Genomic DNA, 25704 nt, shown 5'->3' with positions numbered 1-25704 from the left:
GAGCGTTTGGAGCGCCCGCCCCTCGGTAAGGAACCGTCCCTGAGCCACAGGGCCTGACGCGACTGCAGAAGGAGCGTGGGGTCCTCCGTGGTTCCCCTTCTCTAAATGTGCACCTTCCTCAAGGAGACCTTGTGCAGCTGAGGGAAAAGTCACCACTCAGGGTTTCGGGCCGGGGACCCAAATAAAAGTGCTGCCATCAGCAAAAAAAGAAAAAAAAGGCACGAAGAGGAGGTGGGCGGATTCCCAAGGCGGTTTCGCCCACTAATTTTGCCCAGAGATGACTCTGAGGTCTCTGACCTTAATGCTTTTCAGCTGTTGTGCAGACTCGCTTTGCCCTCTTACAAGCCCACTATGGGAGCTCCCGCTACACGCCGGCCCAGGGGTACAAACGACAACGTGCCGCCCTTGGAACGCGTCGCCGGGCCCCGCGCTGCGCAGCCTCCAGCGGCGCTGCGTGCCCTTCCTTTTGCCCGTCTCCAAGATGGCGGCGCCGCCGCCGCCCCTCCTCCTCGCCGCGCAGAGCCGCGCTGCGCCGCGCGCTCCCGCCGCTCCTCCCCACGCGAGCTCCACCCAGGTCGCAGGCAGCGCGGTCGGCGGCGGCTATTTCCCGCCATTGTGCGAAGTGAAGGCTAGGGGCCCGTACGCGCCCGCCTGACTGTCGCCAGCAGCTCCTCCGCGGCCCCACCGCAGCCGCCGCTCCCTGAGGCGCGGGAGGCCCGCGCCCCGCGGCTCGCTGTGCGTGGGAGGGCGCGAGCGAACGCGGGCGAGGAGCGGCCGAGCCGCTGAAGAGGAGCTGGGCGCCGGCCGCCCGGCCGCGCTCGGCCCGCGGATCGCCTCCGCCCGGTCTACGCCGGCCCCGGCCCCTGGCGAGATGCCGTGTGGGGAGGATTGGCTCAGCCACCCGCTGGGAATCGTGCAGGGATTCTTCGGTGAGTGGCGGCGCCGGGGGGCGGGCCGGGTGGGCAGCCGAGTTTGCCGGGCCCCGGAGCAGGGCCCCGCCGCGCGGCCCCCACGCGGTACCATCTCGAGGGCTCGCGTGGCCCGAGACGGGGCCCCGGGGCCTGCACCGGCCCCAGCTGGGACAGCCTCTCCCCCGGTCGCAGCAGGCAGGGGCAGGAGCCGGGCCGCAGGTACCTCCCACCTGCCCGAGTCGCAGCTTGGGAGCCGCCAAGGTGAAGTCGTGGGGCGCGGACTGTGATTGACGGCCTCGCTCCCAGCCTGTGGCAGGGCCAGGGCCCCGGCCCCGGGCGCAGCAAACTCGGAGGTCCTCGAACCCTGGGGAGGGCCCGCAGAGCCGCGGGGAGGGAAAACCACTTTGCCTGTGGGAAGCCCACAGGATATTTCAAAACTTCCGGTGCGTCGGGGAGTGCTCGCTTGCACAGAAGTTGGTTCTAACTCCTGTGCTACCCTCATTCTCTCTTTCAGAGATAAGATTTAATGTTCATAGCTTAGTTTTCCTGTTGGGATGACTTTAGAACCCATCTAGTCTGAATCTGCTCCTGTGCCAGAGCCAGCAAGAAATATTGAGCTACTTGAGTTTGTACACAGGGCTGAGAATCCTGCAGGCGAGCTTAGTAAATTTTGGTTGCGATTGCTGTTGCTACTTTACTGCGAAGGGTATACGAAGAAAAATTTATATTTGTTGTCGTTAACTGGGCATTTTGACAACCGTTCCATTCCCCAGTGTCTTTTTACACGTAATGAGTGGCGGAGTCAGATCCAGCTAGAAATCACTGTAGATGGCAACACCTGACTTGTCTGGAGTTAACTTAGAGTTGTAGAGCGGCCTTAGCTCATTGAAAAAAACATCTTGGGGTACTAGGGAGAAAAGGCAGTGGGAAGCTAAATCATCCTCAGCAGCCAAAATCGACGGCAAACAATGTATGGTATTTCTTATAGGAGGGCCTCTAGTGCCGACTCAGCAAGTCCTTATTAATTTACCTGTAATTCTAATTAGTTTAGTTACCTGGCTTCGCAGGCTGTAACTAAAGGCATTACATTAGAAAAAAGCCTGGATAGACGTCCGAACTTAGCCAGTGAACACTGACAGCCTGATGAAGAAATTTAAAACTACCTTCATACTTGAAAAAAAAAATCACTATATAGCAGTCAAGGGTGCTTTGAGGAAGGGGCATATATTTATCCACTAAATCCTAGTAATTTATGTTCATAAAAATTCTAGAATTGATAATCGATGCTCAACACAATGGCCCCAAAATGTCAAGTGAAGATTCAATTGTAGCATTGGTTTAAGAGGGTGCAGATGCATAGATACTTTTTAGGAAAAATCCCTCCGAAGTAAAAAGGTTTGGTGCTTAAAGGGTTAAATTTCAGTTACTAATATTAGGAAGTTTATTTATTAGAAATACCCCATACTCTGATTTTGCTGGATAAATGAGATGATTTCATATTTGGTAGAGATTTGAATGTATTTGTGTCAAATTTTGTCTTCTAAATGTATGATCCTAAGGGACACATCTCATCATAGTACAGGAAGGATGTAACTTAGATATAAAATAATAGCTTCAGAGTATTTTATAAATTATGTGGATTGTTGTGGGAACCTGAGAATTTTCTTGATGTGTTTCTCCCCAGAATGTCTTGTTCCCGTGTACGTTGTGTCTTATAGAAAAGTCATAATGTGTTCGTAGAAGCTGTTGCTATATTTTCGTATCACTGTGATTGTATTGCATATCTTTATTATAACAGCATTACAAGTATGTTTGTGTGATAACTTATAGGCACTTTTTGGTTTAGGAGGAAATTGTTTTCCCCCCAGATAGGTAATGCATATGCATTGTACAAAAAGAAAAAAGCAGTTCAGTAACATATAGCAGAAAAGGAAAGATCTTTGAAGATCCTTCACCTTCAAGATAACCACTGGTTCGTGGTTGTGTAGTTTATTTTCTCTGCATATATTTAGACAGTTTTTTTAAACTGAAAAGTTAAGTTTTGTTGTGTATTTTATTTTGAAATATGCTTTTTTTTTTTTGAGACAGTCTCGCACTGTCGCCCAGGCTGGAGTGCAGTAGCGCGATCTCGGCTCACTGCAACCTCCGCCTCCTGGGTTGAAGCGATTCTCCTGCCCCAGCCTCCGGAGTAGCTGAGACTATAGGCGCGCGCCACCACGCCCGGCTAATTTTTGTATTTTTAGTAGAGACGGGGTTTCACAGTGTTGGCCAGGATGGTCTAGATCTCTTGACCTCGTGATCCGCCCGCCTCGGCCTCTCAAAGTGCTGGGATTACAGGCGTGAGCCACTGCATCCAGCAGCCTGAATTTTTCCCTTTCTTACTGTCCTTGTCATATAGTATTGTATAAACTTATTAATCCTGTCATATATTTTAAGTTAGGTGTCACAATAATCTAGAGTGTGCTGTCCAGGGCAGTAGCCATGTGTGGCTATTTAAATGTAAATTAATTAAAATTACACAAAATTAAAAATTCACCTCCTCAGTGTTAGCACATTTCAAGTGCTCAGTAGCTACATGTGGATAGGGGCTATTATATTAGCACAGATCTAGCATATTCCTAACATCAGGAAGTTCTATGTACAGCACTGATCTAGAGGACACCGCTTTTTAGTATGTGATGCTAGTTTTTTTGGATAACCAGCTACTCACTGACTCTCTTTCAGGATCTGAATTTGGTCACTGTATCTTATCCGTTCTAGGGGTTTTGTTTTTGTTTTTGCTTTTTTTGTTTTTGAGATGGAGTTTCGTTCTTGTCACCCAGGCTGGAGTGCAACAGTGTGATCTCGGCTCACTGCAACCTCCTCCTCCCAGGTTCAAGCAATTCTGCCTCAGCCTCTGGAGTAGCTGGGATTACAAGTGCCTGCCACCATGCCCAGCTAATTTTTTTTTTTTTTTGAGACTGAGTCTTGCTCTGTCACTCAGGCTAGGGCGCAGTGTTACAGTCTTGGCTCACTGCAGCCTCTGCCTCTTGGGTTCAAGTGATTCTCCTGCCTCAGCCCCCTGAGTAGCTGGGATTACAGGTGCATGCCACCATGCCCAGCTAATTTTTGTATTTTTAGTAAAGACAGGGTTTCACCATGTTGGCCAGGCTGGTCTTGAACTCCTGACCTAGTGATCCGCCCACCTTGGCCTCCCAAAGTGCTGGGATTGTAGGCGTGAGCCACCACACCGAGCCGCTAATTTTTGTATTTTTAGTAGAGACAGGATTTCACCATGTTAGCAAGGCTGGTCTCGAACAGGTGATCTGCCTGCCTCGGCCTCTCAAAGTGCTGGGATTATAGGCGTGAGCCACCGCGCCCGGCCCAGACCCTCATCTCCAATGCTACTGTCATAATTAAAGCCATCGTAGTCTCTTTCCTGGATGCTGGAACAGCCCTCTAACTGGTTTCTTGCCTCCAGTCTTGCTTCTCTTCCACCTGCCATACTGGAACCAAGTCCTTCAGTGACTTCTTGTTACCCTTACTATCTGATCCAGGACTTTTAAAGTGGTTTATGAGGCCCTTTTTGGCTCCACCCTTGCCTTGCTCTGAGACTTTATCACTGCGTACCCCCTCCTCATACTCCATCCCAGCCGCACTGAACCTTTTTTCAGTTCTTTAATTTTGAACCTGTGTCTAGGCCTTTTTGCATCTGCTGATTTCTTGTGCCTGATTCCCCCTCCCATCCCATGTCCACTTTTCTGGCTAAGTCTTACTTTTCCTTTGGGAACTTAAGTTAGGTACCAAAGTAGGGTACCCCTGCTCCATGTTACTGCAGGATCCTATTATATATGTCTTTGAAAAATAGTGTGTAAAGCACATTGTTGAAATTCTTTGTTTTGGAAGTTCCTTTGCTGGATTTTGACCCCGCGAATTCAGGGCCCCTGTATCTGCATTATTCACCACTGTATCCTAATTTCTTAGAATTTGCCTTGTACATTGAAAGTGCTCAGTGGACACTTGTTGAACAAAAGCAGTGAAAAGACTGATTAATCAGAAATGTTGTTAATTGAAATGGCTAGTGAGATCACAAATCTCAAAATTTTTCTTTTCTTTTTTTTTGGAGTCAGTGTCTTGCTCTGTTGCCCAGGGTGGAGTGCAGTGGCGTGATCTCGGCTCACTGCAACCTCCGCCTTCTGGGTTCAAGCCATTCTCATGCCTCAGCCTCTCGAGTAGCTGGGATTAAAAGTGTGCACCACCATGCCTGGCTAATTTTTGTATTTTTAATAGAGACAGGGTTTTGCCATGTTGGCCAGGCTGGTCTTGAACTCCTGGCCTCAAGTGATCTGCCCCCACTTGGCCTCCCAGAGTGCTGAGATCTCAGGTGTGAGCTGCTGCGCCCAGCCTCTTTAGCTGTTTTCCCTTCAACTATTGGTTAGACCAAGATCATTATTCTCGTTATATTTAAGGTTCTTTGGTTGTATCTAACAGAACTAGACTAGCTCATGCAAAAAAGAGCAGGGTTGGGTGAAGAGGGGCAGAGCAGACTATTTTATCACTAGCATTTTAGAGAATTTAAAGCAATAATAAAATGAACTAAAAGTTAGTTGGTCTGCTTTTTATTATCACCATGAATCTAAACAGACAATCTGTGCCCTTATTGTCTGTACCCAGCTTGGACCTCTTCTACCACTCTGTCCTTGGTAGGCCACTGAAAAAAGTTAATTTATATTAAGGCTATAAAACCCAAGAACAGGGGAAGTGGTTGGGTATTCGAAGAGACTGAGTGGAATCAGGAACTGGAAAGCTAGCAGGAATCCAAGCAACTCAGTATTTCTTCTCTTGGGATACATTAATCTCTGCACACTTTCTCTACTCCATGTCTCCCAAATTTACTTGTTCTCAGTTCCAACCCACGCTAGCTAGCATCTTTATTTTCAGGCATAGAAAATCTGATTGGCACAACATGGAGTCAGGAATCCATTCACTCAGGGATCAGTTATCTGTGGCCATGGCACAGAGTTAGGTAGGACAATCGTGACTATTATCCACACCTCAACATTGGGGGCGTTCTCAGAGAAGAAGAATAGCTCCGGCAGCCATGGCAGATGGCAAACGTAGGCGTTTTTAAGTTATAATAACTTACACATGGTTTTAAAAAAAATCAACATGATGGTATGAACTGAGTGAAAGTATGTGCTCCCTCCATTGAAGTAACCACTTTTTTTTTTTTTTTTTTTTTTTTTGAGATGGAGTCTCGCTCTGTCGCCCAGGCTGGAGGGCAGTGGTGCAATTTTGGCTCACTGCAACCTCCCCCTCCCAGGTTCAAGCGATTCTCATGCCTCAGCCTCTTGAGTAGCTGGGACTACAGGCGACCACCACCACACCTGGCTAATTTTTGCATTTTTAGTAGAGTCGGGGCTTCACCATGTTGGCCAGGATGGTCTCGACCTCCTCTGCCCTCGTGATCCACCACCCTCGGCCTCCCAAAGTGCTGGGATTAGAGGCATGAGCCACTGTGCCCTGCCTGAAGTAACCGCTTTTAACTGTTTTTGCTTTTAGAGGTTTTTTTCTTTGAGACAGAGTCTCGCTCTGTCACCCAGGCTAGAGTGCAGTGGCACGATCTCGGCTCACTGCAACCTCTACCTCCCAGGTTCAAGCAGTTCTACTGCCTCAGCCTCCCGAGTAGTTGGGACTACAGGCGCCTGCCACCACACCCAGCTAACTTTTTGTATTTTCGTAGAGATGGTGTTTCACTATGTTGCTCAGGCTGGTCCAAAAAATTTTTTTTTCTTTGAAATAAAATTCACATAACAAAATTTAACATTTTAAAATGTACAATTGAATTTTTTTTACTGTATTCATAATGATGTTGTGCAACCATCACCACCACTATCTTTTTCTCTTTTTTTTTTTTTTTTTTTTTTTTGAGACGGAGTCTCATTCTGTTGCCCAGGCTGGAGTGCAATGGTGCAATCTTGGCTCACTGCAACCTCTGCTTACCGGGTTCAAGCGATTCTCTTGCCTCAGCCTCCCAAGTAGCTGGGATCACAAGCATGCACCACCATTCCTGGCTAATTTTTGTATTTTTAGTAGAGACGGAGTTTTACCATGTTGGTCAGGCTGCTCTTGAACTCCTGATCTCAGGTGATCCACACGCCTCGGCCTCCCAAAGTGTTGGGATTACAGGCATGAGCCACCACGCCCGGCCACCCCTATCATTTTCATCACTCCAAAAAGAAACCCCATACCTTTAGTAGTCTCTCCCATTTCTTCTGTCTTCCATCTCTGGCAACAACTATACTTCTGCCCATGGATTTACCTATTCTGGACGTTTCGTGTAGGTGGAATTATACAACATGTGGCCTTTGAGGTCTGGCTTCTTTTCATTTACCATGATATTTTCATGGTTCATCCATGTCATAGTATGCATCAGTACTGCATTCCTTTTTTTTTTTTTTTTTAAGAGATAGAGCCTAGCTCTGTCGTCCAGGCTGGAATGCTGTGTGGCAAGATCATGGTTCACCGCAGCCTTGAACTTCCAGTCTCAAGTGATCCTGCAGCCTCAGCTTCCTGAGTAGCTGGGACTACAGGCATGTATTACCTGTATTACCACACCCAGCTAATTTTTAAATCATTTTTTGTAGATTTGGGGTCTCACTATGTTGCCCAGGCTACACTCAAACTCCTGGCCTCAAGTGACCCTCCCGCCTCGGCCTCCCAAAGTGCTGGGATTACAGATGTGAGCCACTGTACCCAGTCTGCATTCCTTTTTATGGCTGAAAATAACATTCCATTGTATGTCTATACTGCATTTTGTTTATCCATATATTTGCTGATGGACACTTAGGTTATTTCCTGGCTGTTATAAATAGTGCTACTATAAACATTCATGTACAAGTTTTTGTGTGAATGTAAGCTTTTTGGTTCTTTCCCAGATATACCTAGGGATGGAATTGCAAGGTCATATGATAATTTTATATTTAACTTTTTGAGGAATTGCCAAACTTTTCCACAGTGGCTGCACCATTTTACTTCCCAGGTTCAAGCAATTCTCCTGCCTCAGCCTCCCAAGTAGCTGGGATTACAGGTACCGCCACCAAGCCCAGCTAACTTTTGTATTTTTAGTAGAGATGAGGTTTCACCATGTTGGCCAGGCTGGTCTCAAACTACTGATCTCAGGTAATCTGCCTGCCTTGGCCTCCCTAAGTGCTGGGATTACGGGCATAAGCCACTACGCCTGGCCTAAAATGTTTTTAAGAAAGGTTGTGTGAGAAGAGAACAAGAGGCACATTATATAATGTTAAAACAGTCAGTTCACCAAGAAGACCTAACTATATATGCACCAAGCAACAGAGCTTCAAAATGTATGATGCAAAAACCAGCAGAAATAAAAGAAGAAATAGGCAAATCTGCAATTGTAGTTAGATATTTTACTACTCCTCTCTCAGTACTTGACAGAATAGTGGGTAGAAAATCAAAAAGAATACTGAACAACACAAAACTACACAACACTGTCAACCAAGTAGATCTAATTGACATTTGTTTACCTAATGACAGCAGAATACACATTCTTTTCAAGTGCACATGTAAAGTCACCAAGATAAACCACATTCTGGGTCATAAACCAAATAGTAAACTTTATATATAAGAAGAACACTTCTAAACAATCCATGGATTAAAAACTCTCAAAGGAAAGCTTTGAATATTGTGAACTAAACCAAAATGAAAACTCAACATACCAAAATTTGTGGGATACAGCCAAAGACGTGCTTAGATGCATTAGCTGCCTTAATTAGAAGAGAAGGTCTCAAGTGAATAATTTAAGCTTCCACCTATGAAACTAGAAATGAAGAGCAAAATAAACCCAAATTAAACAGAAGAAAGAAATAATAGAGAACAAAAATCCATGAAATAGAAAACAGAAAAAAAAAAGAAAAAATCAGTGAAACTCAAAGCTCTTTTAAAAAAAAATCAATAAAATTGTAAACCTCTAGCCATACTGGCAAAGGAAAAAAAAAAAAAGGAAAACAAATTACCAATAGCAGAAAAGAAAAAAAGGAAGACAAATTACCAATATTAGAAAAGAAAGAGGAGATAACCACCGTAGACTGTACAGGCATGAAAAGGATAATACAAACAGCTCTACAGATAGAAATTCATCAACTTAGATTAAATGGACCAGTTCCTCAAAAACCACTGTATTAGCTTTCTATTTCTCCTGTAACAAATTACAAATGTAGTGACTTTAAAACAAAAGGTTTTTATTTACAGTCCTGGAGACAGAAGTCTGACATGGGTCTTACTGGGATAAAATCAAATTGTTGACAGGACTTGCATTCCATTGTGGAGGCTTTAGGAGAGAATCTGTTCCTTGTCTTTTCCTGCATCTAGAGTCTGCCCACATTTCTTGGCTTGTGGCCCCCTTCCGTTTTCAAAGACAACAAGTCGAGTTGTTCTCACATCTTACTCTAACTTCCTCTTTTGCCACATCCTTCCACATTTAAGGACCCTTGTGATTACATTGAACCCACCCAGATAGTTTTTTTTTTTTTTTAAGTTCAACTGATTATTAACCTTAATTCCATCTGCTACCTTAATTCCTATGTAACATATATTTACAAGTTCTGGGGATTAGAACATCAATATCTTGGTTGGGTGGGAGGGGGTCATTATTCTGCTGATCACAGCCACAAACTATCCAAACTCACCCAAGTAGAATAATATTTCACCTTTTACGTCTGGCTTATCTCACTTAGCATAATGTTTTCAAGGTTTATTTCTGTGTCTTCGTTGCTTTTTTTTTTTTTTTTTTTTTTTTGAGTCTGAGCCTCACTCTGTCTCCCAGGCTGGAGTGCAGTGGTGCGATCTCAGCTCACTGAAACCTCCGCCTCCTGGGTTCAAGCAATTCTCCTGTCTCACCCTCCCGAGTAGCTGGGATTACAGGCGTGTGCCACCACGCCCGGCTAATTTTTGTATTTTTAGTAGAGACGGGGGTTTGCCATGTTGGCCAGGCTGGTCTTGAACTCCTGACAGGTGATCCGCCCGCCTCGGCCTCCCAAAGTGCTGGGATTACAGGCGTGAGCCACCGCGCCTGGCCCTCGCTGCATTTTAATAAAGATACAAAAGCTAATTCAAATGGAAAAAGGATATTCTTTTCATCAAAGACATGAACAATTTAACATTTACATGGAAAAATAAAATCCTCAACCTTTACCTCATATTTTATATAAAATTAACTCAAAATGGATCATACATCTGAGTATAAAACCTGAAAATATAAAACTTTTAGAAGAAAACAGATCTTTGTGACCTGGGGTTTGGCAATGAGTTCTTAAGACATGACACCAAAGGCACAGTGCATAAAACAAAAATTTGATAAATTGGGCTTCATCAAAATTAAAAACCTTTGTTCTGTAAAAAAAAAATTCTATTAGGAGCATGAAAAGACAAGCTATACACTGGGAGAATATATTTGAAAATCCGGTATCAGAAAAAGAACTTGAATCCAGAATATATAAGAAAACACAGCGGTAATTTAAAAACTCAATTTTAAAAGGGGCAGAAGATTTAAGTAGGCTTAAATAGACATTTCACCAGATAGGATACAAGGATGGCAAATATCCCCCTGAGAAGAGTTCAGCATTGTTAGCCATTAGGGAAATGCAAATTTAAGCCATGATATTGCATATTAGAACAGCTAAAATTTAAAAATACATAGTGATAGTACTAAGTACTGGCAAGGATGGGAACAGCTGGATCTCTTAGCAAAATGGTGCAGCCACTCTGGAAGACAGGTAGAATCTTAATCATACATTTACCAGGTACTCAACTGTGTCATATCTAGATACTCATTCTAGAGAAATGAAAGCTCATGTTCACATGAAAACCTGCAGACACGTGTTTTATAGTTTTGTTTATAGTTGTCAAACCTGAAGACAATCTAAATGTCCTTCAGCAAGCAAATACATAAACAAATTGGTTGTTATTCAGAGGAATAATAGGAATAAAAAGAAATGAAGTATTGATATACAAATGTGTTGGGGAGTCCCATAACCACCCATATGCTTGAAGATTTACTAGGACTTATATGATTCACTGTATAGTTGTACTTCTCCTAAGATTTATTGCAGCAATATGGTAAGGATACATAGTTGGATCCTAAGGACACACATGGAGTCTGGAGGAATCCAGTGTCTTGATAATTTTTTCTTTTTGCGTGGTGGAGGAGGTGGTGCGGGGGGGGGGACGAAGATTCACTCTTGTCGCCCAGGCCGGAGTGCAATGGGGCAATCTTGGCTCACTGCAACCTCCACCTCCCAGGTTCAAGCGATTCTCCTGCCTCAGCCTCCCAAGTAGCTGGGATTACAGGCGCACACCATCACGCCTAGCTAATTTTTGTATTTTTAGTAGAAAAGGGGTTTCACCATATTGGCCAGACTTGTCTCAAACTCCTGACCTCAGGTGATCCGCCTGCCTCGGCCTCCCAAAGTGCTGGAATTACAGGTGTGAGCCACCGCCCCCAGCCAAGAGGATTTTTTCATTTTAAGTGCAGGGGCAGGAGGATCGATCACTTGAGCCCAGGAGTTCCAGACCAACCTGGACAACATAGGGAGACCTCCGTCTCTACAAAAAGATTTAAAAATTAGCCAGGCGTGGTGGCCCGTGCCTGTGGTCCCAGCTACTCAGGAGACTGAGGCCAGAGGATCACTTGAGCCCAGGAAATTAAGGTTGCAGTGAGCCAGGATCACACCACTGTACTCCATCCTGGGTGACAAAGCAACACAACACCCTGCCTGAAAAAAGAAAATTGCATTTATATACATTCAAGTAACTTAGAAATAACTTGCTGCTCCCCAGTCACTGCTTGATGTAGCTTTACTATTTGTTATGTGGTATTCTCACGTCTTTTACACAATTGCAGGCAGAATAGTTGGTGTGGCAGTTGTGGCTGTGTAATAGTCTTTTCTTTAAACATCCATTTTGAATACAAGCGAAAATACCCACTTATCTTTTACCCAATTCACTGTATCTAGTAGAGCAGCGATTCTTAAACTTCAATGTGCATTATAGTCAGTCACATAGAGGGCTTTTTAAAACATGAATTGCTAGGCCCCACCCCTAAGAGTTTCTGATTCTGTGGTTCGGGGTTGGGCTGAATAATTTGCATTTCTAACAAGTACTCAGATGATGCTAATGATGCTGGTCAGGGAACCAACTTTGAGGACTAGTTTGTTAGTGGATTTAATGCCTACACATTAGTATCACCTGAGGAGTTCCCCATCCCTACTTCTTTTTCAGAACTGGCCCTTGTCCAGTTAAGTAAACGTGTTTGGAAGTCCTGCTCAAACATGGTGTTAGGATTTTATGGTCCTTTTCAACAGATGCAGCTCCATAACAAGTGTAGACTTTTTATTTTTTACTCCAAATCTTCATAACATTTGTGTGATGAATATAAACAGCAGGATTGGCCAGCTGTGTGGTTTGGTGGTTTTAGTTCACATAAATCTGTATTCCGTCAATAGCTCACTTTTCGGTCTTGGCCAGTTCCCATAAGTGCCTGCTGTAGATGGCTTGTTAATTGTAAGGAGTAAATAGTAACTACACAGTAGAGTAATTGGCTGTCACTTTGGGTGATCAAAATTAACATCACCAATGAAGGGAAGATGGACATCATGTCTTTTCAGACATCTGGAAGGATAAACATCACTTATACAGTAGTTTGACAACATTGTTTAAACAGCAGTTCGGTTATACTTGATTGGAATCTGATCATAAGGGAACCAACAGATCCAGATTGAGAAGCATTCAATTTTTAAAAAAGGACCTTATTCTTCTTAAATAGCAATGTCATGAAATATAAAGTTTGCAGAACTATTCCATATGAAAGGAGATTAAAGAGATCTGATAGCTAAATGCAAAAGTGATCCTAAGCTGGGTCCTGTAACTGAACGGAAAAAAGTGCTATAGAGGGGATAGTATTGGGTCATATGATAAATAGGAATATAGATGGTAGATTAAATAAAAAGTATTGTGCCAATTTTGAATTTCCTGAGGTTGATAACAGTACTATGGTTAGTACTGTTCCTTAGGAGACACGCTGAAATATTTGTAGGCAAAAATACCTGATACTGCAACTTAATCTTTTTTTTTTTTTTTAATTATACTTTAAGTTTTAGGGTACATGTGCACATTGTGCAGGTTAGTTACATATGTATACATGTGCCATGCTGGTGCGCTGCACCCACTAACTCGTCATCTAGCATTAGGTATATCTCCCAATGCTACCCCTCCCCCCTCCCCCCACCCCACCACAGTCCCCAGAGTGTGATATTCCCCTTCCTGTGTCCATGTGATCTCATTGTTCAGTTCCCACCTATGAGTGAGAATATGGGGTGTTTGGTTTTTTGTTCTTGTAATAGTTTACTGAGAATGATGATTTCCAATTTCATCCATGTCCCTACAAAGGACATGAACTCATCATTTTTTATGGCTGCATAGTATTCCATGGTGTATATGTGCCACATTTTCTTAATCCAGTCTATCATTGTTGGACATTTGGGTTGGTTCCAAGTCTTTGCTATTGTGAATAATGCCGCAATAAACATACGTGTGCATGTGTCTTCATAGCAGCATGATTTATAGTCCTTTGGGTATATACCCAGTAATGGGATGGCTGGGTCAAATGGTATTTCTACTTCTAGATCCCTGAGGAATCGCCACACTGACTTCCACAATGGTTGAACTAGTTTACAGTCCCACCAACAGTGTAAAAGTGTTCCTATTTCTCCACATCCTCTCCAGCACCTGTTGTTTCCTGACTTTTTAATGATGATACTGCAACTTAATCTTAAATGAGTCAGAAAAAATATGAGATGGAGCAAATGGGGCAAAGGATACAGGTGTTCTTTCCAACTTTTTTGAATCTGGAATTATTCCCAAATGAAGTTATAAACAAAAAAACTTAGGCTCTTTATTTCAGGATAGTTGTAAAGATAAAAAAACTACATAAAAATGTATTGAAAGAACAGAATGCTTTACAAGCAGTGCTTCATATGCTGCTGAATCTAGGTGGCCTTGTAGCACATTCTGTAGGTGTCCCCAGCTACACTGTGGGTGCTAGAGAGCCTGCAGGAGGTCAGCATCCTCCTGATTTGTAACTGCCCCTTCCCCTGCTCAGTACAGCTTCTTGAATGTGTCTTGTGTAGTACTTCAGACACACTGAAGCATAAAATGCACCCTATCTAAAAATTCATTCTATCATAGTAGCTAATTTTAGTTTGTTTTTTGCTGACTAAACTATTGTGTGACTCACCTGATCATAGTCTTTTATTATATATTGCATGTACATTAGCTTTGAAAAGTATATTTCTCTTTCAGCCCAAAATGGAGTTAATCCTGACTGGGAGAAGAAAGTAATTGAATATTTTAAGGAAAAGCTGAAGGAAAATAATGCTCCTAAGTGGGTAAGCTTATTGCTATTTTCGAGGGAGAGGGTTGGACAGACTATACAGTTTCTCTTAGTAGAGTAACTAAGTAACCCACATGTAATTTAAAAATATGTAAATTAATGTACTTCTGCTTCAAGTACATTTGTATTAAAAGATTTTGGTCTTTTGCTAATTAGGTTTAAGCATGTAAATACTTATACATTATGCCTCTAGGTGGCAGTAACTGACTGTGTTGCTTCCTGAGACAAATCTTTAGTTGCAAGAGTGTCAGTTACCTTTGTTTTATTACCTTCATTTTAAAAGAATTGGCATGTGCTAGTTTTAAGAGAAGAGCTCAACAAAGTAAATGCCTTTTTGATCATTGAAAAGTGTTCTGAATGAAAAGCATTTTTTAGCATTCTTTTACATTGTGGTCAAATGTTATCTAAAACTTGAAAGAAATGGAAGAGAACTTGGGTTCCAGCAATTATATTGACCATTGAGATCATTTGGCTCTCTGATGAGGCATGGGTGTGTGTGTGTGTGTGTGTGTGTGTGTGTGTGTGTGTGTGTAACAGTTTGAGTCTGGATATAAGGTTTGTGTATATATGCTTAATGTTGTATAGACAGGATATTTAGTTGACTGACTTGATTATTTTCCTTTAAGGTACCATCACTGAACGAAGTTCCCCTTCATTATTTGAAACCTAATAGTTTTGTGAAATTTCGTTGCATGATTCAGGATATGTTTGACCCTGAGTTTTACATGGGAGTTTATGAAACGGTTAACCAAAACACAAAAGCACATGTAAGTATTGCTGTTTTCATGAATTTGTGGTATTAATTTTGTTCTTTTACTGTTGGTGGTAGTTTTGGTTCAGATATATTGATATAATTCTGTTTTTCTATGTTTGGGGTCATAGGTTCTTCATTTTGGAAAATATAGAGATGTAGCAGAGTGTGGGGTATGTATCTTTAATATATATGAAACATTTTTAGTAAGAATTTTTTCCTAAACAGAGAATTTATTTGTTTAGCTAATCTTAAATTTATTTATCTTGTGTATAAGTTACAAGAAATCATGTGAAATGTTTTCCTTATTTGGTTTTATTTAGGAGTTTGATGTGACTTTTTTTTAATCCTCTAAAGATCTTTTGAAGGGGAAATACTGTTAATGCCAAAATTAATTCCTCTCTCCAATATCTGTATATAATATATGTAAAACAAAGAACCCTAGGTTGCAAAATTAAATCCTTTTTAATTCCTTCAAAGACAAAGCCAATGGTAATCTCACTGTTTCTTTCATAGAAAACTGTCAGAATCAGCCTATAATACAGAAATTTAATGAAATATTCATTCCTAGGTAGCTCGGAGATGAGATTCAAAAGTCATATATTATTCCCTAGGAAAGGCATGTTCTCTTTCAGATATACTTAGAAAACTCTAAGAAGTGGAAAGGACCCAGGAGACATCAAATTTGAGCCTAATACATACAAGCAAGGATTTTTTTGTTTGCCTTTCTTTCTAGGCCCAAGGTACCTTTCTCCTAGAATGAGTCTTTTATTTATGACTCTTGAGCAACATGTGTACCAACTCTCTGTTAGCCTTTGGTAGTGTCACACATGGACAGCCTCATCTATTTTATTGACCCATTTCCAGATGCTGCGATTACTGAGTTACATTAATACACAGCTTTTTATGGTATACAGTAATGTAATATATTAGCCTAATGTGTTAGGACTCCTTAAACAAGGGATACTGTAATCATTAATACAGTTGATCCATTAGGCTTGGCACAGTGTTTATTTTATGGAAACACTCTAAAAGAAAAACAGACCTGAAGTTCATCATGTGTAAGGTTACACAAATCTATCTTTCAAATGAGTTCATTACTCTAAATAATTGTCAGAAGTTACATTTTTGTTTAATATAATCTTTGCAGTAACCTTCCAAATTAGGGCAATTTTTCTGTCCAGATCTGCCTACTGAACTAGAATATTTAATGAGCAACAACTTCTGTTGTGAATTAATGGACTGATATTGGGGTTTGATAAATCAGTTTCCTAAGGTTTGGATAAGCCAAGAGTTAGACTCTAAGAATATAAAAAGGCCTAGATAACATCATAAAAGTAAAGTTCTAGATCCACAAAGCAGAGAACTAGACCCAGATTATAAGTCACTCCACAGAGGTCCCATTTTTCTGGATTTGAGGGGAGAAGTGTTTGATGACAGTATTTGAAGTGATTTTATATCCATTTTCTTTTAAAAAGTAATAGTTTGGAATTAGTTACTTGTTAATTAATCTGTAAAATATTTGCTGTGGTGTTATAATGTGAAAATGTGGTTGCTAATTTTAAAATAAATTTTGGGTTTTTTAAAATAAATTTTTAAAAACACTTTTTATGTATATCACAGCCTCAACAAGAACTTGATTTAAACTCTCCACGAAATACCACTTTGGAAAGACAGACTTTCTATTGTGTTCCGGTGCCTGGGGAATCTACGTGGGTAAAAGAAATATCCTTTATCTGAACTTTCTTACTGTGTTGATGGTTTCTAAAAACTTAGCCTTTAATTATTCTTCCTTTGCAAAGCTTGGCTTTATTTTAATAAAGTGTGTTTCATTTGTTCTAATTGAGAAAACCCATAAAACGGGCTAAGTATTTGTCACTGAGTAATGCTAAAATAACAGTACATTCCTATAGTGAAATACTGTTAAAATGATTGAAGTAATTTTTTTTTTTTTTTTTTTTTTTTGAGATAGGGACTCACTGTCACCCAGGCTGGAGTGCAGTGGCACAAACATGGCTCATTGCTGCTTCAACCTCCTGGGCTCAAGCAGTCCTCTTGCCTCAGCCTCCCAAGTAGCTGGGACCACAAGCGTGTGCCACCATCCCTGGCGAATTTTTTGATTTCTTGTACGAACAGGGTTCACTTTGTTGCCCAAGCTGGTCTTGAACTCCTGGGCTCAAGTGATCCTCTCACCTCAGCCTACCAGAGTGCATGCTCCGCCTAAGGCACATTTAAAGGTACTGAAAAAATATGATAATTAAAGTAAAAAAATAGTTTCAAATTGGAATTCATTCTAATTAAGGGAAAACAACGTGTTGGCTCTTTTGAGAGGGGATTGTAGAAACATTTCCTTTTTATTTACGATAGTAATTTTTTAAGGCATGGCCCACCTACACTGAAATGCACAGATTTTAAGGTAATGCACAGTGATTTGGATAAACGCATACACCTATATAATTTATACCCCAAAGTAAAGAACTTGTGCCTAAAAATTCCCTTCTGCCTTTTTCTAGTCACTACCTCCTCCCCTGCAAGCACAATCCTGAATTCTTGACTATGGCTTGGTCTTGCCTGTTCTTGAATGACATCTAAATGGACTCATATAATATATAGTCTTTGTGTCTGACATCTTGTGTTTAACATCATCCATTTGAGTCATGTGTGTATCAGTAGTTCTTCATTTCTTTCTTGTTTTCTTTTGCTAAGTATTATTTGTTTATACAGTCTCCAATTGAGCATTTAGGTTATTTACGGTTTTAAGCTGGGCATTTTCTTTGTGAGAACATTTTAAACTACCAATTCAGTTCTTTTTGTTTGTTTTTTTTTGTTTGTTTTTGTTTTCTTGAGATGGAGTCTTGCTCTGCTGCTAGTCTGAAGTGCAGTAGCGTGATCTTGGCTCACTGCAACCTCCATCTCCTGGGTTCATGATTCTCCTGCCTCAGCCTCCCGAGTAGCTGGGACTACAGGCACACGCCACCATGCCTGCCAGTTTTTGTATTTTTAGTAGAGACGGGGTTTCACCATGTTGGCCAGGATGGTCTCGATCTCTTGACTTCGTGATCTGCCTGCCTCGGCCTCTCAAAGTGCTGGGATTACAGGAGTGACTAATTCAGTTTTTTAACAGATATTTTGAGTCAGTTGTGATAAATTGTATCTTTCAAGGACTGTTTTGAAGTCATTTAAACCCAGTTGTTGAATTTATTGACATAAAACTTGTCAGAGTATTTTCTTTTTAATGTCTGTGGGATATCTAGCATTGATCTCTTTCATTCCCAATAATGTTAGTCTATTTTTCACTTCAATTTTCTGTTTTCTGCTTCATCCATTTCTGCTTTATTTCGTTCTTTTTGGTTTGGTTTTAATTGGTCTTTTTCTAGCCTTTTTTTTTTTAGACGGGGTCTTGCTGGCTCTGTCACCCAAGCTGGAGTGCAGTGGCACAATCTCGGCTCACTGCAACCTCTGCCTCCCAGGTTCAAGCAGTTCTCTGCCTCAGCCTCCCAAGTAGCTGGGATTGCAGGTGCCTGCCACCGTGCCTGGCTAATTGTTTTGTATTTTTGATAGAGACGGGGTTTTACCATGTTGGCCAGGCTGGTCTTGAACTCCTGACCTCGTGATCCACCTGCCTCAACCTCCCAAAGTGCTGGGATTACAGGCGTGAGCCACCGCGCCTGGCCCTTTTTCTAGCTTTTTAAAGTAGATGCTCAGATTATTGATTTCAAATTTTTCTTGTTTTCTAATGTTAGCAACTAAAACTATAAATTTCTCCCCAATCACTGCTTTGGTTGCATCCCACAAGTTTTCATTTGTTAGGTTTTTACTGTCATTTAATTCAAAATATTTTCTAATTTCCCTTGTGATTTCTTCTTTGATCCTTCACCCTTGCAACAATCTGCTTCTGTGTATTCTCATTCTTCGTGCTATTTTTGTCATAGATTTCACTCATCCTTAGATTATATAGCTCACGACATACTATTTTTGTTTTTAACAGTCGTTTGTCTTTTATATAAATTAAGAAGCAAGAAGAATTCATCTTTTTTTATATTTGGCATCATTTCCTTTAGCGATATTATTATGATTATGATTTTTTTTTTTTTTTTTTTTTGAGGCAGAGTCCTGCTCTGTCGCCAGGCTGGAGTGCAGTGGTGCAATTTCGGCTCCCTGCAACCTCCGCTTCCCGGGTTCAAGTGATTCTCCTGCCTCAGCCTCCAGAGTAGCTGGGACTACAGGTGTGTGCCACCACGCCATTTTTTTTGTGTTTTTAGTCGAGACGGGGTTTCACCATGTTGGCCAGGATGGTCTTAATCTCCTGACCTCAGGTGATCCACCCACCTTAGCCTCCCAAAGTGCTGGGATTACAGGCATAAGCCACTGTTCCCGGCCAGCAATTTTTTTTTTTTTAAAATACAGCTCTGTTGGTGACGAATTCTGTCAGTTTCTGTTCAATTGAAAATGTTTTTTATTCCACCTTCATTTTTGTTTTATTCATTTATTTATTTATTTATTTATTTTTGAGACAGGGTCTCTCCCTTTGTTGCCCAGGCTGGTCTCGAACTCCTGAGCTCAAGGGATCTACCCGCCTCAGCCTCCCAAAGCACTAGGATTCCAGATGTGAGCCACCACACCCGGCCTCACCTTAATTTTTGAAGAACATTTTCATTGGATATAGAATTTTTATTTTTTATTTTAATAATTTATTTTAAAAAAATAGACCAGGGACAGTGGCTCATGCCTATAATCCCAGCACTTTGGGAGGCAGAGGCAGGAGGATCACTTGAGGCCAGGAGTTTGAGACCAACCTGGCCAACATGGCAATACTCTGTCTCTACAAAAAATACAAAAACTAGCCGGGCGTGGTGGTGGGCACCTGTGGTTCCAGCTACTCCCATGGCTTGAGACGGGAGGATCACCTGAACCCAGAAGGCTGAGGCTGCAGTGAGCTGAAATTGCACCACTGCACTCCAACCTAGGCAACAGAATGAGACTGTCTCAAAAAAAAAAAAAAAAAAAGAAAAGAAAAAAAAAAAAGAGATGAGTTCTCACTGTGTTGCCCAGGCTACTCTCAACTTCCTGGGCTGAGCAGTCCTCCCACCTGAGCCTCCCAAAGTGTTGGATTTACAGATGTTAGCCACTGCATCCACCTGGGATTTGTTAGGGGTGGTGTAGAACAGCCCTTGTTGAACAGTAGATCATCCTTATTCATGAGGTCTGCTATTTCTAGGTCTTACCCAAATGCCTAGGATGACTAGTAGGGTCCATTCTAGTATTATACTACTTCCAGAGTCTCCATTTAACTCTCTGCCAACTAGCAGCTGTTCTCTGCTAGGCCTCAGGGAATCTTGACTTGTATATCCACAGTTTAGTGTTTTGTCAGAGATCCAAATGGAACCTTCAGGGTCTTTTATCCGTAACTACTTCCTTTCTAGTACTTCTCTGCAAATTCCAGTTGCTTCACTAGCCCTGAACCATGTGCTCTGTCTTCTCCACCCAGTAAGAGAGGGCCTCTACTGCTCTTTGTTGCAGTTTGGAGAATGTCTCCAGGAGAGAGCTGGGAGAATTTGGAGTTTACCTGCTGTGTTTCTCCTCATTCAAGGATCATAACCTTATGCTCCCTGTTGTCCAGTGACTGAAAACAGTTGCTTCACATATTTTGTCCAGTTACATTGTTGTTTACAGCAAGGATAGCAGCATAAGGTTGATACCTGTTACTCTCATGACCAGAACTGGAAGTCTAGCCTCCTTTTATGAAAATGCATTCTATTTTAACTGAATTGCCAAACTAGTAATTTTTTATAAGTCATATAATTAGCAAAACTTTAGGATATTCCTCAGTTTATGGTAGTCTTTTCTTAACTTTTCGTTTAACGCCTATGTTAATGCAAACCAAGCTCGAGTCAGTCCCTCAACATCCTACACTCCTAGTCGCCACAAGAGGAGTTATGAAGATGATGATGATATGGACCTACAGCCCAATAAGCAGAAAGACCAACATGCAGGTGCCAGACAAGCAGGTAGTGTGTGCCAACAGGTTTTCTCTAGACTTTGCTCTCTTACAGTAGATTGGTTTTCAGAGTGAATTGTTACATAATATAGCTCTATATTTAGGAGCTGGCAATTTATCAGAGTTACAGACATGTTGAGAGTTTTTACAGTACTCTGATGAGACTGTGCTTCGCAAATGAGCAATTAGGCATCACTTTGTGACAAGTGGCTGCTCTAATGTATGTTTTTGGAGTCTCAAGTGACTATCTGGAAAGGTCTTTTCTATCTTCATATTTATTTTTAATACAGAAGCCTGGTACTTTACCCTAAAAATGAGTTATTTTTATCTGAAAACATGCTTTCTCATTTTCTTTTTAATTTTCTTGTTTGTTTGTGTTTTGAGACAGGGTTTCACTCCCATCACCCAGGCTAGAGTGCAGTGGCATAATCATGGCTTATTGTAGCCTTGACCTCCTGGGCTCAAGTGATCCCCTGTCACTTCAACCTGCCTAGTAGCTAAGGCTATAGGCGCATGCCACCACATGCAGCTAACTTTTTAAATTTTGTGTAGAGATGGGATCTCACTATGTTGCCCAGGCTGGTCTCAAACTCCTGGGCTCAGGTGATCCTTCTATATCAGCCTCCCAAAGCCATTGGCATAACAGGCGTGAGCCACCACGCCCAACCAGTCTTAGCTTTTATAAGCAGTGGATTTCTTTGTTATGGTGGGTATATAAGTTTGTCTTTATATTTGTAATATATTCAAGTTTGTAATATATTCGAGTATGTGCTATCCACTTCCCTTCAGCACCTTTAATCAGAAGGAAAAATTAAAGGACAAGGAGGCAAAACAAATCAGTCTGGTCATTTACTATCTGCAAGATTGGGTAGAGAAGGCTTTTTTTTTTTTTTTTTGAGACAGAGTTTTGCTCTTGTTGCAGTGGCTGGATTGCAGTGGCACGATCTTGGCTCACTGCAAGCTCCGCCTCTTGGGTTCAAGCAATTCTCCTGCCTCAGCCTCCTGAGTAGCTGGAATTACAGGCATGCGCCACCACGCCTGGCTAATTTTGTATTTTTAGTAGAGACGGGGTTTCTCCATGTTGGTCAGGCTGGTCTTGGGCTCCCGACATCAGATGATCCACTTGCCTCGGCCTCCCAAAGTTCTGGGATTACAGGCATGAGCCACCGTGCCTGGCCAAGGCAAATTTAACAGTCAGTGGTAAACAGGGATTTACTAATGAATTTTATTTACCCTTATATTACTCTACTTTATAAATTGATATTTCCAGATTTTCTTAATGCTAAGATATATTTTAATGTGTTTAAAATTGGAATGTTTTACTATAAATACATATAAATGTCGTAGTATTCTTTTTCTCCACCGATCCCCAGAATATATTAAAATTAATGGTCTATCATCTAGCCTGGACAGCATGGCGAAACCCCATCTCTACTAAAAATACAAAAATTAGCCAGGCATGGTGGCAGGCGCCTGTAATCCCAGCTGTTTGGGAGGCTAAGGCAGTAGAATCACTTGAACCCAGAGGGGCGGAGGTTGCAGTGAGCTGAGATCATGCCATTGCACTCCAGCCAGAGTGACAGAGAGACTCCATCTCAAATAAATATCATAGTAACTTATATATTGTAATATATTCGAGTGTGTATTTAAGTCCAGGAAATATGTTAATTCTCTTATCACTTAAGCAGTTGATGCTACTTTTTATTTCTTACCATTCTTGTTTGAATGTCTTAATGCAGGCTTTTTATGCATTTGAGTACTTTATTTATATAAAGTAACACTTGTTGGTGTTTAGTCAATGTTTCAGGCTATACATATTTTTAAACTTTTTATTTTGACACAGTATAGACTTACATGCAGTTGTAAGAAATAATACAGAGAGGCTGGTTGCGGTGGCTCACACCTATAATCCCAGCCCTTCAGGAGGCCGAGGCAGGCACATCACTTGAGGTCAGGAGTTCCAGTCTGGCAAACATGGTGAAACCCCATCTCTACTAAAAATACAAAAATTAGCTGGGCATGGTGGTGCACGCCTGTAATCCCAGCTACTTAGGAGACTGAGGCAGGAGAATTGCTTGAACCCGGGAGGCGAAGGTTGCAGTGAGCGCTGATCGCCACCATGCTCCAGCCTGGGTGACAGGGTGAGACTCTGTCTCAAAAAAAAACAAAAACAAAAAAAACAGAAAGATCTTGTATGCCTTTTAGCCTCTACTTCCCCCAGTGGTAACACCTTACGTAATTATAGTAGAATGTCATAACCAGGAAGTGGATATTGATACAATCATTTTTTTTCCTTTTTTTTTTTTTTTTTAGACGGAGTCTTGCTCTGTCACCCAGACTGGAGTGCAGTGGTGCAATCTCTGCTCACTGCAAGCTCCGCCTCCCAGGTTCACGCCATTCTCCTGCCTCAGCCTCCCAAGTAGCTGGGACTACAGGCCCCCATCACTGCGCCTGGCTAATTTTTTGTATTTTTAGTAGAGACGGGGTTTCACCGTGTTAGCCAGGATGGTCTCAATCTCCTGACCTCATGATCCACCTGCCTCAGCCTCCCAAAGTGCTGGGATTACAGGCTTGAGCCACTGCAGCTGGCCTGTTCTTTGCAGTTTTATCGCATAGGTAGATTCATGTGACCACCACCACAGTTAAAATCGGGAATATTTCATTACCCAGATCTCTCATGTTGCCCTTTTATGCTCCTAACTACCACTCTCCTGCCTCCTCCGTCACCAGAAGTCTCTAGACCCTAGCAACCACTGGTCTCTTCTCCATCTCTCATAATTTTGTCATTTTAAGAATGGAATTGTATATTACATAAACTTTGGGGATTGTCTTTTCTTCAGCACAATTCCCTTGAGATCCATCCCAATTGTTGCATGTATCAGTAGTTTGTCCCTTTTATTGCTGAGTGGTGTTTCGTGGTATGGCAGGCTATAATTTGATTCTCATGTTATCAGCCCTAAAGTGTAACTACTTCAGGAGTTGGGGTTATTCTTTTAATGACCTGTATATCCCCAACAACTGGTTTGATTCCTGGTACATACTGGATATTAATAAGTATTTGGTAAATTAATTTATTGCTGTATGGTTTTATTCTGCTTAATTAATAGAAAAAGTATGTTCTACCAAGGAGTTTTGCTGTCGATAGACCATGTATTCCTTAAATCAAAGATGTCAAAGTAACCATATTGCAAATCAACTTTTGAAACTGGTTATACATGAGATTTGATGGGAGGAATTTGTTGATATCTTACAGTAAGGGAAAAAAAAGTAAAATTTTTAGATCTTCATGTTTATCTTTGTCCTCTTACAGATCAAACAAAAGACTTTGTTAGTATGTGCTGTTTCCTTAAAAACTGTAACAACTTGAACTTTGCAAGCTCAGAAGCATCACGTATATCAAACTTGAAAGGCACTTATGGAATGTTCTTTTTCTCCAGGAGGCCTTAGAAATGACTAAGTGCAATGCTATCCTTTGAATTTAGGGAGTGTTGGTGGTCTTCAATGGTGTGGAGAGCCAAAACGTTTAGAAACTGAAGCTTCTACTGGGCAACAGCTGAACTCTCTGAACTTGTCTTCTCCTTTTGATTTGAATTTTCCATTGCCAGGAGAGAAGGGCCCTGCATGCCTTGTGAAGGTAATAAAACCTTTCGTAGATCCAACACTGAAATGTTATGTGTCTCAGAAAGTAGCTTAGTGTCTGAGCATTTGCATTTGTTTCCTTGTGCTGGGCTAGCTATAGCAAATCACTGCAAATTTAATAGCCTAAAGCAGCAAAAGTTTATCATCTTACAGGCTTTAGGTCAGAAATCCAACATGGTCTCACTGGGGTAAACTCGAGGTGCCAGCAGGGCTACATTCCTTTCTCGGAGCCCCTAAGGGAGAATTTCCTTGGCCTTATGGCTCCTTCTTCCATATTCATAGCCAGCAACATTGCATTTGTCTGACCATTTTTTTCATGTTGACATCTCATCTGACCACAACCAGGAAAGTTTCCCCAATTTTAAGAATCCGTGTGATTACATGGGGCCCAGCCAGTTAATCGAGGATAATCCCCCCCATTTCAAGGTTATTAATTTAATCACACCTGCACGTTCCTTTTGCATGTAAGCTAACAAGTTAAAAGAATCGAAGAACATCTCAAATGCAGAAGCAGAACAACTTTTAAATTATGTCTGTTCCCTTCCTGTATCATTTCTAACATAATATCTTCTTCATTTTTGTCTTCTTCCTTCTCTCAGCAAAACCTATTTCTCACTTATATTTAAAATAAAACAGAAGGAAGAAAACTTTTAATAGTTTGTTCTTCCATCTTACTTATGCTAGTGTTTTGATCCTGATAAATGAGCAAGTGATAGAGGTTCAGAAATGATTGTTAAGGATTTCTATCCTTATTCTTTGTGCATTTTGGGTTTTTTTGTTTTTGGGGGGTTTTTTTGTTTTGTTTTTTTGAGGCAGTCTCACTCTCTTGTCCAGGCTGGTGTGCAGTGGCACGATCTCGGCTCACTGCAACTTCTACCTCCTGGGTTCAGGCAATTCTCGTGCCTCAGCCTCCTGAGTAGCTGAGATTACAGGCATGCACCACCACACCCAGCTC

General features: G+C 41.6%; 1 protein-coding gene across 4 annotated transcripts in view; it reads left to right on the top strand.

The window, feature by feature from the left end:
* The first annotated feature begins 224 nt into the window (after nucleotides 1-224).
* MCMBP (minichromosome maintenance complex binding protein) overlaps nucleotides 225-25704 on the top strand; it is a 44094-nt gene continuing 18614 nt past the window's right edge. For 2 of the 4 annotated variants that reach the window (XM_063782185.1, XM_016919496.3), the window contains exons 1-7: nucleotides 473-929; nucleotides 14271-14356; nucleotides 14988-15128; nucleotides 15244-15285; nucleotides 16736-16837; nucleotides 20976-21120; nucleotides 24593-24744. In XM_063782185.1, the coding sequence (XP_063638255.1) occupies nucleotides 872-929; nucleotides 14271-14356; nucleotides 14988-15128; nucleotides 15244-15285; nucleotides 16736-16837; nucleotides 20976-21120; nucleotides 24593-24744 (726 nt within the window). In that variant the 5' untranslated portion in view covers nucleotides 473-871. Of the gene's footprint in view, nucleotides 930-14270; nucleotides 14357-14987; nucleotides 15129-15243; nucleotides 15286-16735; nucleotides 16838-20975; nucleotides 21121-24592; nucleotides 24745-25704 lie in introns of all 4 variants that reach the window. The other 2 variants (XM_508075.8, XM_016919495.3) reach the window with 2 other exon arrangements.

The sequence above is a fragment of the Pan troglodytes genome, chromosome 8, assembly GCF_028858775.2.
Source record: "Pan troglodytes isolate AG18354 chromosome 8, NHGRI_mPanTro3-v2.0_pri, whole genome shotgun sequence".
Taxonomy (NCBI): domain Eukaryota; kingdom Metazoa; phylum Chordata; class Mammalia; order Primates; family Hominidae; genus Pan; species Pan troglodytes.
The sequence above is the reverse complement of the archived record's forward strand: the minus strand, read 5'-3'. Positions and strand labels throughout refer to the sequence as shown.